Below are 13,748 nucleotides of genomic sequence, written 5' to 3'. Positions count from 1 at the left end.
AATGAAGGAGATGATGATGATGGTCTCTTCAAAGAACTCACTAGCTGCCATATTCTCTTCCTTCACTTATCAACTACACCTAGACTTTAAGTCTGCCATCTGGTGGTCACTTCTACAATCAACATAAGGGATCAGCCCTTCCCAAGAGGTTACAAGGCTCATTTGTGGTTTGACTCAGCAATGGTTACTTTCATCCATTTTCTAGATTTGTGTCTTAAAGGTTTAGACCCTATCTTTTAGTGATTATACCATCTAACTTCCCTTGTCAAGGATCCAAGTTCCACTTTTCCAAGAGATTCCAGTGTCCTTCACTCTGCCAGTTCCATATCCCTCATCCTCAGAGATTAAACTGATTAGATAGTGGTAGATATTTCATGGTATTCCTACCGGTAATTTATTTTCTAAATCGAAATATGCAATTTTAGCAATGCTCTTCTTCAGGTTTGGTGTGTACTTGTGCTAATGAAAACCCCCTCATTTATTTCAGTATCAGTGATGGGAGAAAAGTAGTTCCCAAGCAAGTTCTCAAAGATTTCAATTATGTATGAAGCTAACATATGCCCAGACTGAAGCAGTATTTAATTTTGATTTTTCTTTTATTGGGACAAAGGGTAAATTTTCCATAGTCTTTTCCAGTGTGGGAACTGAAACGAAACAGATATCTTGAAAAGAGAAACTTCTCTAAGAGGGTAGTTGGTTAAAAGAAGTGTTTCTGATGGAAAGCTCGTGCCACAACCAATTTCATTTTCTGACCCCAGATCGGGAGCCCAGGCAGGATAACCCTTTGGGGAGAGCCCTCGGAGGGTTTCATACGAGCGGGAACATATGTTAGCACCTCCTCTCTTTCCATCCCCCAGAGGAGGGCTTGCCTTCCCTCTCTAGCCTGCTCCTGAGAGCGTACTGCTGTTCCCTGAAGAGTTATGAGGAGGAGAAACCGGGCCAACTGAGTATGTTCAGAGACTCCTACTAAAATACCTGCGGAAACAATGTTACCCAAAAGGCATTTACCTTGATCTTTTCAAGCCCCTTTTGAAGATCAACCTTTGGGGGATAAACCAGATGTGCTTTCCTCCCACCACCCTTCTTTCCCTTCCCTTCTGCATGACATTTGAAAAAGTTCATTAGGAAGCATTCTAGAGCATGCAGAATAAAGACACGCATGACTGGTTTGAAAGGAGGGTGGATGCAATGATATGTGTCCCCAGGTTTTTTCTTTTTTCTTTTTTTGGAATTGCCTAGTGTTCCTGTTTGTGATTCTCCTCAAGCTTTTGGAAGGGGAAAGGCACCAAAATAGACCCCACTCTTACAACAGGCCAGGGTTGAAATGTGCCATGTGGTTTGTTGCCTGAGTTGGACAAGAGTCCTGTGGTTAATTAATTGCTGAATTAACCAGCAGATGTCCATGTGGTAAAATGCAGGGTCTTAGACTTGCAGCAGATCTTCAGGGAAAGAAAAATGAAGACAGGAAATAATTACAAAATATCTAAAAGCTCCAATCTCAAAAAAAAATCAAGAAAAGTGATACAAATTAGGCCTGCTGTCCTGAAGTATAGGTGGTTTGATAGGTGAACTAAGCTTAAATTAGAAAAAGCTCATTTTAAACTCCATTTGGGTGGCTAAAAGTTCCCCTATCATAAATTGCATCTAGTTTTAAACACCAAAAATTGGTTATCCAGGTTCTGGACATATACAATAAAAATGTTCTGAGCTGTGTTCTGAACTTTTGTTATATTTCTAATTTTAACTTGACTCAACATACAGAGAGGAGTGGGAATGGGTCCAAAAGCTTTCTGGCTCTGAATCTACGGAAAGTGTGGATCATACTTCTGACTGCCCCATGCAATTGTTCTTCTACGAGCTCCAGATGGCAGTGAAAGCTCTCCTTAAGCAGATCAATATACCTCTACACCAGGTACGAGTCTTTACCATTTTTATCTTCTTTTTATGGCTAATGGAAACTGCATTGTAACATAAAACACAAGAGAAGATGTATATATATTTCATTTTCATATATTTAATTTCCACTTTGTACATGCAAGCACATTTTGAATTTGATGCCTACAAGTAGACACAGACAGTACTTCTGCCCCTTTTCTCTAGCTCCTCTGTGCTGACTTCTTCCAAGGTTCCTAGACCCTACTTTACTGTGGTCTGGTCAAGGAAAAATCACTGGCTAGTCCAATCATGGGAAAGATACCAAGTCTCAGCTTCAAGAAAGCACGAAGCAAGGAAAATAAATGAATCAATAAATAAATGTATAGTTAGATATACAAATCATGTATCTAAGAGCAGAAGACTAGTGGTAGTATAATTTATACCAATGGTCAAGATTATGCTGTCCTATTTTTCCACAGAGAATTTACTGTCAAAATTAATGTCTTATCTAAATCAAAAAGTACAACTCTAACCTCCACTAATAAGCAGTTTCAAGAAAAGCTGTTGGCATGGAGGAGAATAGTAAAAGTTGAATTAGTTCTGTCCAGTAAGTTAACATGATGTAACAATTAGCTTGACTTTATTCCTTTTTTTTTTTTGCCTACCTTTACCTCCTACTCCCATCTAGCACACCCACAAGAACACAGACACATATACACCATCTCTATACACACACACAAAATTAACCAAGTTTAGCCTATAAACAGGAAGACTGTTATAGGAGTACCTGTCTCTTTTTAAATAAGAGACAACCATGAACTGGCCCCTGACCCATGGAGGCAGGGGGATAGAGTAGAGACTCCAAGAGTGTCCTTCCATTGGGTTACTGCTCTGATTCTAAGCTAATACTGCAAGGCTAGTCCAAACAGCCAACACCGACAAAGATTTAAATTGCACAAGCTGCCATAAAGACACCATGGGAGCAACTGAATTATTCCAGGGTTGGCTGTGTACTCAGGAGGCAAAAAAAAAAAAACTACCAGGTCTACTTGTGACAGTAGGTACTATTAAAGGGTTTCTTGCGCTTAGCAGGTTTGAAGCAGCTCATATTTCATTGGTGACTCTTGGGCTACATATACATGTTGGGAGAAGGCTGCCTAACTGCCTAAGAGTGCATACAACATTTTTTTTTAATTCTTGTAAAATTTTCTCAGTCCTTGGCCAGAAACTACATTTTTCCCCCTTAACCAACTTAAATTGAAACTAGTGGATTTTTAATTCAATCCATTTTTGTTGCTTCATGTAATTATATTCATCATTTTGAAAAGCCCACAGAATGCAATCATTTTCTGCTTTTATAAGAAGCATAAATGTTGTTTTCAGAGTTTATGTGGAACATTACTGCCTTAAATCTTGATTTTATATAGCATTATTAAATGGGCTGAACCCTAATATTTATGTTGTATAAAAATTCCAAGCTTGAAGTCGTGTAATTTTGTTAGATGTTTTATGCCAGTTTGGTGTTGTTTATGTAAGTGCCATGTTGTAACTCTCCTATTTTTCCTCCGCGCGTGTCCCTCTGCAGGCAAGGAACTTCCGCCTCTACACACAGGAGGTGTTGGAAATGGGTCACAATGTGTCCTTTCTTCTCCTGCTCCCTGCCTCAGACGACGTCTGTACAGCCCCAGGACAGAATAATCCTTACACCCCGCACTCAGGGTTTCTTAACCTCCCTCTTCAGATGTTTGAACTTGGTATAGTAGCTTGTTTCACCTAGAAATATTAACCCAGCCTCCTTATAATAAAATCACAAAGTTATATCTGTTCCCCCTTGTCCCAGTGGAGGGTCAATAAATCACATGATGGCTTTGGCAACAACCCTTCCTAGAACTGTGTACAAGTCTGAGAGAAAGCAAAGCTCCAAGACTATGTGCCTGAGCAATAATTATTGAAACCTAGCTAAGGCCCAATGGAGAGGAGGGAATTCTAAACAGAAAGTTCAGTTATCAGGCTGCACTTCTTGCCTCCCCTTTGCTTTCTTAAAACATAAATATAAGAACTGATGTTTTCATGAAAAGCATCTCTCTCTCTCTCTCTCCCCCCCTTCCCTCCCTGCCCCCACCCCAACTGGGAAAAAAATACTGAAATTCAAATGTAGAGTGTGTGTCACCTTGGAGAGAAAAAAAGTGCTGATTTACTAAATAGACTCTGATATGAAATAGACTCTAAAATTCTAGCACACCATTTGAAAGGTTGACAGGGTCTCCCAGGATGCAATGTTGTGATTATAAAGTAGAATTGTGAATGGTGAAAGATCTTGTCCTGATTTTCAGAAATGAATGGCTTGGGCCCCAGCTTCCCTATTTTTGCAGAGACCCCTGCTGCCCACTGAGAATGTGAATAGGGAGGCTTTGTCTCTCCCCCATGTTTCATCTTGTAACAAGGAGGCAATTAGCAAGAGTTTCATCAGTTCAGATAAACTATAGGATTTGTGGGGCAGTGAGTGACTAGGTGGGTGGAATCCTGACAGACTCTCTTTGGATTGCTCTCTGGCCACCAGATTTAGAAGCAGACCAGGCAACTGCCTGATGCCTCACTTTGAGACTTGAGCATCTGAACCTGCATTTCTCCTTTGAAAATAAATGGGTTAAGCCTCTCGGTTTCCCTTGCTCCAAGGAGTTCAGATGCCCAAAAGCTGCTGAACAGCAATCGTTATTTTCCAGAGGAGGGAGAGTTATTAAGAGAAGTCTGAATCAGACTTTCAGAATGAGACTTGAAGAGTCCTGAGTCACTTATTGTTTGGCAGTGGCAATCACTTAAACTTTCTGTACTTTTTCTGTATCAAATGACTGGCCGTACCACTCCCAAGAGGCCTGGATGTGAATGTGACCATTTAATGAGTTCCCCACCCATAGAACATTATTAGTCCATGATATAACTGTATTGCTGTTACAAAATATAGTTTGGATCAAGGTATTTCAATCCAAGTTACTAAGTATATACACCGGATGCCTAATGTGGAAATTCAGAGATTAGTAAAACAGAGGCTCTGCCCTCATGGGGCTTTCAATACAGAGGTAGGAGTAAAATAAAAATACAAATTATTATTGAATGAGGTAGAAGTGCCAAAATCACTAGCATTAAGTGATATTAAAATAAGAAAAGAATGCACATTTTCTCAAAGACGATATTAGACAGCTGCCTTGGAGGAGAGGATATTTGATGTGAGTGTTAAATAATGGACAGGATGTTAATAAACAGGGATAATAAGAAAAGATTTTTTTGTCTGGTAGAGGAAAATAAGGAAAGACATGAGAATATAAGAACTCAGAAACAGTCAGGAAAAGAATAAATGGTCCAGTTTGGCTAGACCAGAGAAGAGATGTGAGGAAATAGGGGACATTAAAGATACGTGGACAAGCTGTGACCATATTAATCAGTATTGTTAGAAGTCAGGCTGAAAAATCTATTTTAGATGGATTGGGGTGGGGAAATAGTTCAGAGAGTATTATAATAGCCCAGTGCTAGGTAGAAATAAAACCATAAATGTATTTTATATACAGACGTAAAAAACACTGGGAGTAATCAGCAAGATTGGGCAACTGTTTGAATAAGAAAAGGCAGAAGCTAGGCACTTCTACAGTACCCCCATGGTTTTCAGCCTCAAAGACTGTAAGATTACGGCTATCATTACAAGAAGTATGGAAATCAGAGAAAAAAATGGTTTGGGGAAAAAAGTGATATTTTTAGGTCTGAATATCTTGAGTTTGAAGGTACTAATTCAATATCTGAGTGGACAAGTCCAATTGCCAGTAGCAACATAGGAGAGAAAGTTAGGTACCAAACACAGAACACAGAAATTTGACCAATGTCTACTGATAACAACTAAAGCCAAGAAAGTGAATGTTTTCCCAAGGACAGATAATTGACAACTAACAGGAAAAAGCACTAAGAAAAACACTTCACTGGAGAGCTAACCAGGAGTCCATTCTGTGTAAGATGGTCATTACTGTTCCATAAATACAGAAAAAAATACATAACATTCACTTCCCCATGCTGCAGTGGCTCTCATGGGAACAGTCCATGATTTGGCATCAATCATAAGGGCATATGACTCCCCAGGCCCTGGATAACCAAGCCCTGCATGTTTCCTTTCTCCTCTGCTTTCCGGGAAGCTCACGGACTCGTCTTGGGCAGGCACACTTAGTCCCACTGTTGTTCCTTTCTAGTCCACAATTTTCTTTCTCCACTCATTTGATTAATTCATCAATAAATATATATTAAATAATCTACCATGTGCCAGACACTATTGTAGGTACTGAAGAATAAGCAATGAACAAACTCTTCATGAAGTTTACGTTCCAGTGAGGTAGACAAATAGTAAGCCAGTCAACAAAAATAATATTGTGAATGTCAGACAGTAGTGAGGGCTATGGAGAAAAACAAGTCAGGGTAAGGGACTTGGGTGAAGTGACAGGAGCTGCAATCTTGCATTGGGTGACCTGGGAAGGCCTCTCTGCAGAAGACACATTTGAGCAGAGATCGGAGATTCCATACAAAGGGGATAGTAAGTGCAAAGGCCTTAACTCGAGAGTTGCTCAGCTAAGACATCATTGTAGGTAGAGTATATGTAATGAGCAAGAGCAAGAGAGACAGGAAATGAGATTAGAGGGACAAGAGGGGCCAGATTGTATAGGACCTCATAGGCCATGATAAGGATTTTAGATTTTCTTTAAGAGTGCTGGGAATCCAATGGAGAATTGTGAGCGGTAGAGTAACAAATTAAAAGCTCTGCAAAATCCAGTAGTCCTCCCCTACAAAAAAAAATCAAAGTTTAACTTTGTTTAACCCAGCATTTTCCAAATTCATTTGACAATGACCAAAACCATTTCTGGCATGACACCTATTAAAAAATCACAGAAAACATATTTTAGGATATGATACCCTAGAACAGTGCTTTTCAAACTTGAATGTGCATAAGAATCATTTGGAGAGCTTGCCAATGAAACAGACTCCTGGAGCCCCACCCAGAGAGGCTAAGTCAGGAGGTCTGGGAAGGGGACTGGACAATCTGCATTTCCAATAAGGCCTCAGCTGATGCTGATGCTGACAACCCATGGCTCACACTTGAAGCAGAACTGCCTAGGACACAGAGAAAAAGACACTGTGGGAACTAGAGATGTTGTTAGCATAGTAATAGAATCAGGCAGTGCTTACCTCTTTGACCTGACTTACTCTTCTTAATAGTAAATGCAATGTAAGACCATCAGATGCTATTCTTCATTTATAAAAACCAGGCCATAGGTCAAAGCCTGATTCTCAATCATAATTTTAAGATGTTTTCTCCTAGAGTAAAACATACCTTCTTATCCTCCTGGTCCTCCTTTGTTACCACATCAATCAATGATGATCCAGCTAATTAATGAAGACCATGTAAAATTCCAGAAAAGACCACTTGGTTGGGTCTGGTTCCTTTGGCATACACACTTCAATTAGTCTTTTCTAAGGATCAGGAGAAAATGTTGGTAGTAGCAAGAACTTGATACATTCTAGTACAATGCTCACTGTACTTCAGCACCACCAGCAACAATTTTTATAATGTTGCTGGGCCTTAGCAAGAATATTATCCCCAAGTAATCAGAGTTTTACACGAGAAAGATTATCATAGCCCACCAGGCATTTAATAAAACCTATAAGAACTTCTAAGAACTTGCTATAGTGGGCCTAAACCCCTCTAAGAAAAATGCTAAGCAATTTTTACTTGTTTCTTATGAGTAGGGACTTCTTTCTTTCATAGATAGGTCCAGAGTAAAAGGTCAACATATACACTAAGCATTTCTGAGAAAAAGGCAGCTGTTGAAAATTGAGTTGGAACTCAGAAAATTGTATTAACAACATGGGAAATTCTAATAAAGTTTGAAAAGGTGCAAATTATGGGACTATGTAAATTATAATAGAATAAAGCATTACACTATATTTCAGTCTGACTTGTATAAGTCATCCCTGTCCCAATGGAAGTATTTGAGATCTGGCAAACTCAACATGTTCCTGCCAGTGGCCTGAGTGAATCATAAATAACTTGCTAACCAGCTATGGAAAACTGCAACTGGGCCTATTCCAGCACTAAATAGATCTAGCAAGGACAAAATGATAAAGAGCTTAGCCCTTTGTGTCCTGGAATAAAGACTAGACTAGACCCATAAGGTGTTTCTTCACAGAGTTACTGATGGGGGAGAGAAACTGTCGCAGAGGAGGATGCTGTCAGACCTCTGTGAGCAGGGTTGAGCTGAGGCAAAGTGGTACAATTCAGAGCCTACTCCCCCTCCACAGCTTGAAGGCTAGCACTCCCCCATCCTTTGGATAAAAGCAGGGTAACACTCCTTTACAGTAATAAAGCATGTGCCTGGGGGCTGACAAGGGTCACTACTTATACTGTTCCAGAAACAAAAGGAAAAGCAGTATCGTGAGCCCTTACAAGCTCTGTCCAGGGATGCGGCCCCTTGAGAATGTGCCTAGCCTGCACTGAGAAGGTGGCCCTGCCTTGATCCCGTGAGCAGTCAAAATTGACAGCAGCCCTATGGTGGGAAAAGCTAATCCTTATTGATTTCCTTGGGTCTATGATTCATACTGACTGGACTAGCAAGACTAGTAAAAACTGGGGAATTTTTTAAGTTTGAAGCATGGTATATACTTCATACTTCGGTGCTTGGCTACACCCTTCATTCAACAAACATTTACTGAGTTTCCACTATGCCAAGTACTATGCTGGGACTGGATATAAGGACAATAGTAAGACACAATCTGCCCACCAGACGCCTAGAATCCAGTAGAGGATACAGACATCTATACCAACAGTCCCAGTACAATGGAAGCACTGTTGTAAGAGGTAGGCTGTTGAATTTCAAGAGGAAAGACACCTAATCCTTTCTCATAGAGATAATGTTTGAACTAGGCCTTGACAAATAAATATTCAGAAAAGGAAAGAAAAGGCAAAGAAGGAAAAGAAAATCATTTTAAGCAAAAGGAAGAGCGTGCACAAAGGCTTAGACATCTGGGGAAATGGAGCCCAATTAAGTACATTCCTAGTAGCTCACTGTGACAGATGCTTAAGGCATCTGAGGAAGAGTGACAGATGAAACTGAAAACTAAAAAGGCCAGAATCACCAAGAGCTACTTATACCATCTTAAAGAGGTTAGACTTTATCAGGTAGGCAGTGGGGAGTCATTAAAAGATTTAAGAAAAGGAATAATATGGTCTTATTGTTATTTAGCAGTTTTATGGAGGAAGAATGCAGAAGAGGAAAAGAAATAAAAAACACTAGAGACAATGAGACAGTTAAGAGAGTGGTCCAGGTGGACAATGAAAAGAGCCAAAACCAAGGCTGCCACAGCAGGGGTACAGAAGAGAAAGCAGAGGCAAGAGGAATTTAGGAGTTAAAATCAATAGGACTTTGTGATTGATTTAATGTGGTTGAAGAGCAAGATGGAGGAGCCAGAGAGTCTGAACAGGGTGCTGAGATGGATAATGTTGCCATCTACAAAAATGGGAATTACCAGGAGAGGAACAGGTTTGGGGGGAGGGGAGAGATGATGAGTTCGGTTTGACAAATGATGAGTTTTGAGGTGCCTGTGGGATATCCAGGCATTGAGCCTAATGGAATCCAGGCCACAGACTTACAAAAAATGGCACAGTCTCAACCCTCATTCCTAATGCCCATTTTTCATGACTTAAAATACCATTCCTGAATTCCAACTGTCAACTCACTTACTACCAAGACTCTTTAGAGGGGCATCTTGTGCCCAGGTTCTTTCCGACACCTTGGCAAAGAATCATGAAACTAAAACTGACCCCAAGTGGTAATCTTGTTGATTCCTTAGCCTCCAAACTAGACTACGTGACCCAGACTAATTAGGATTTTACTGAGTTAGGGATTGTTAGGGAGAATATTCTAATCTCAATCCTGTTCTAATATTTTAACTACTAGATGTTTCATTCCTCCTGGGGGAATGGCGTAGGGTTGTAAACAAACACTCAGTTTGTATCTGATGTGTGGTATACGCTGTGCTGGGCACTTTTTATATTATTTAATACCAGATAGGCATTCATTATTACCCCTGACTTAGATATAAAAGAACCAAGGCTCCTACAAGTTACATGCCCTCTATCATGCAGGCAGTAAGTGGCAGACCTGTGATTCAAACCCAGTCCTTCTGATATCTAAGCCTGAGTCTTTCCACTCTGCTCTACTCCTAATCTGGCTTCCACTGTCAGTGCCAACTACATTTTAATCTTCTTCTATCTTCTATCAAAAAAATAGAGAGAAACCACCACAGAAAAATTAGTCTGAGTTTGTAAATTACTAACAAATTAGTAATGTGGTCCAGATAATGCATTATTGTACCCTTATAACATTTTGTCTGTAGAAGGCATGTGATTCACATTAGAAAAAAATTAGAAGCTTCCAGTCTATCCTCCCCTCCTCAGTGATGGCTACCAAATGTATCATTGCTAAACCACAAAAGACTATGTTAAAGTAACATTTGTTAAAGTAACATTAAAGGCTCTGGATAAAAACCACTAGAGCGAGAAAGTGAAGTGCTGGAGTTGAAAGGTCCCCATAGGTCACTGTGGTGAGTGGCATGGGTGGTGTGGGCGCTGTGAGACCACCCACTGATCCAAGGCTCCTACCGCAAGGAGACACAACAAGAGAAAGTTGTGGACACCCTGGTATTATAGAATTTCGATGAGGCTGATAGTGCTTCTTTCAAAGAAACTCTTCAGTCCCTTGCCCTATCTTCGAAGTCATATTTAAGAAAGAATGGAAAAGAGATGTTTTTTTTTTAACAACTTGGTTTGGAAAGGCAGGCTGCGAGGCACTTCACTCTTCACTCTCCAGCCAAGAGAGGGCATCTGTCAAGTACTAAGAGGAGATAATCCCTCCTTGAAAGGTATAAAGAGACATTCAGGGAGCTACAAGTGTCAAGAGCAAGCTACAAAGTAATGGTGACTCTTCCCTGCCAGTAAATATCAGAGACCTGGGATACACCTTTCAAAACAGGAGAATCCAGAGCACAGTGAGAAGAGAGAGAACAGAGAGGAAAAAGGAGACTTTGGAGGACACGGCTGCCCTCTTCATTCAGATCAGGGTGTGCATTGTGTTGTTGTTGTTCAATCAATAAACATTAATTGGGAAGCTACATGTTCCAAGTTTTGAGGAAATAAAAATAGGAGGCATGGTTTTTGGCCTCAAAGAAATCAGTCTAATACCTAGGCAGTCAAGTAAACAATGAACAGGATAAGTATATTGAAACATTTAGAAACTAGTGCCCTAGGAGCACAAAAGAGAAACTAATTCAGCCTGGAAGGGAAGAGGTGTCAGTGAAGGTTTCACTGAGAAGGCATTTAAGTATCAGATGAAGCTGAACTAGAGGTGTTGGTAAAAAAAGGTCTTTGAAGACTAGGAAAGGCATGTTTAAAAGCATATAAGTACAAAAAGACTTGTAGTAAGTTCAGCTGGACCAAAGCTGAGGGTCAATGCCAGCGGAGGTGGAGGATGGAGGGTGACTGCATGACGGAAGACAACGATTGAAGACATATTCAAACCCTAGATTGCAAGGAACTTTCCTGGTGGTGATAGGATGTTCAGATTTTGTCCTGAAATCAAGGAGGACCTCTGTGGTCTTTGAGCAGGAAAACGGAGATCATCTGGGAGAAGCTCAATAGCTTGCCATTTACTAAGAGGCTCTATGAAATCAGTTCTTCTACGTGTCAGGCAAGGAAGTACTGGAGTAGAGGAAGTACAAAGGAAGGATTTAACACTAGAGGGGAAAAAACAGAACTGAGACTGCCCGAATTAAGAAATACCTCCTCAAAATGGTGCACAGCTGGAGTGAAAAGGGGCCACTGAAGCCCTCCTGACTCACCCCATTCTTCTCTTCCTCTTGCACCTGAGGAAATACCAACAGAGCAGGTTACCCTTATACCCACCCCCCTGAGATTCATCCTATGAGGAAATCAAGCAAGGAAGCAGGCATGGTAAGATGGGAATTGTAGGGTCAGAGAAATTTCTCAATGTGCAGAAAAGTGGGGCTTCCTCACTGAAGTGCAGAGATGACCAGATGCCCCATTTAAGGTCTTGTGGTTTTTAGCTTCCTTCAATGTCTAGGTCTAGGTATCAGGGATCAACAGCAAGGAGGCCCAAGGAAAGTACCTAGATATTCTTCCTAAACTTTCTCACCAAAACACCAGAATGAAGATATTTTCACACATCTACTGTGTAACTACAGGTGTATTTCCAAAGGCTGGAACGCACTGGTATGGGTCAGAAGTATACAGAGTGAGGTTCCTAGAGAATAAGTCTCCAAGTTCAGCAGTGGCCAGGAAGACACTGGTACTACAGGACTCTGAGTCTGGATGCTTTCCTTTTCCCACTGGAATCTAAAGGCACAGTACACCATCCCAGCCTGTCAGAGGAGTTTGGAGAATCTGACCAACTCGAGCTGTCTGCAGCAGGCTGAATCCCACACTCCTTTCTTCCTCTTCCATGATGAAGACTAGACTGTTGACCCTGGCCTCTGGTCCATTATCTTTTGAGGGAGGAAGGCCAAGTCTGCTAAAGACAAAAGTAGTCTGTCAAGGCATCAGCTCTATCATCCTTCCACAGGGCCTAAAGAACAGAGAGGCAGGAGGAAGAGAATCAAAACCTATCACACTAGGTTCTTAAGGAAGTTTTCCAACCAGACAAAAAGACACCTGAGAAAAGCATTTCTTGTATCTTCTGGGACGTCTGGCTTTGGAAAGAGGCATACAAAATACATACTAGAAATCAGACATGGAAATCAAAACTAAGTTTCAAATTTTTACTTGGCTTTTTTTTTCTTTAAAGTGATAAGCAAACTAATTTTCCCAGTATATAAATAAATTATATGTATATGTGTATATATGTAAGTTTATGTGTGTGTGTATATATGTGTTTGTGTGTGTGTGTGTATATACACACACATGTATATATACACATATGCAGCCCCAACCGTAGGGGCTAAACATCATACTGCCGCTAGAGCCAACCTCACTTCCCCATACCTTTCCAGGACTTGGTAAACCTTAAAAGGGAATACTGTCTGACTAAAGCCAGACAACTGGCTCCTTAAGAGCACATTTATAATTTATTTATGGCTTAATATTTTCCACTGATAGGATTAATAAATCATGTTTTCATTCAACTTGTTTTCTCTGAGGTATGAATTTCTCTATTTTGATACCAGATCTTAACATGTTTTATTTTGCTTGTCCATTTTCCAGTTCACTTTTGCAGCTACAGGGAGAAATTTATTAGTCTGTATTGCCGCCTCTCCGCTGTTGTGGAGTTGGATTCTCTGAACACGCAGCAGTCCCTGCGGGAAGCGATCTCAGACAGCGAGGTTGCAGCTGCCAAACAAAGACACCAACAAGTTCTAGATTTCATTCAGGTAATAGTTTGTTTCTTCCAAGGTAACAGGAAGGAAGAAAAGGTGGGGTGGAAGTGATGAGAAACAAGCATGAGAAAGAACAGCAACCTGGGCTAATTTAAAGACCACAGTGTGCAAGAACTCCAGGAAATGTGAGTTTTTAAACAAAGGCTTAAGAAAAAACTACAGATAAATCACGGTTACTAAGTGCTACATCAGCCACTGTGGCAGGTAGCAGTGGTTTCCCATATGGAGAGAAAAATCACCACCATAAGGAGTAGTGATCAGAACATTATTCTTACTTGGCATTATTCTTCTCACTGACAAATCCAACAGAAACATTGTATTAATTAACTCATGACTGCAGAGGAAAAGGGAAGAGAATAATCCACTATCTTGTGTTAACCCAAATCAAGTTGGCCTTA

The 13,748-nt window shown here is 40.5% G+C and overlaps 1 protein-coding gene across 1 annotated transcript in view; it reads left to right on the top strand.

The window, feature by feature from the left end:
* The window catches only part of ANKFN1 (ankyrin repeat and fibronectin type III domain containing 1), a 309,928-nt gene that overhangs the window by 269,340 nt on the left and 26,840 nt on the right, over positions 1-13,748 (top strand). Inside the window, exons 16-18 of the mRNA XM_028521748.2 lie at positions 1,762-1,912; positions 3,461-3,629; positions 13,178-13,344. Of these exons, the coding sequence (XP_028377549.1) occupies positions 1,762-1,912; positions 3,461-3,629; positions 13,178-13,344 (487 nt within the window). The remainder of the gene's footprint in view (positions 1-1,761; positions 1,913-3,460; positions 3,630-13,177; positions 13,345-13,748) is intronic.

This window comes from Phyllostomus discolor, chromosome 8 (genome assembly GCF_004126475.2).
Source record: "Phyllostomus discolor isolate MPI-MPIP mPhyDis1 chromosome 8, mPhyDis1.pri.v3, whole genome shotgun sequence".
NCBI lineage: Eukaryota > Metazoa > Chordata > Mammalia > Chiroptera > Phyllostomidae > Phyllostomus > Phyllostomus discolor.
The sequence above is the reverse complement of the archived record's forward strand: the minus strand, read 5'-3'. Positions and strand labels throughout refer to the sequence as shown.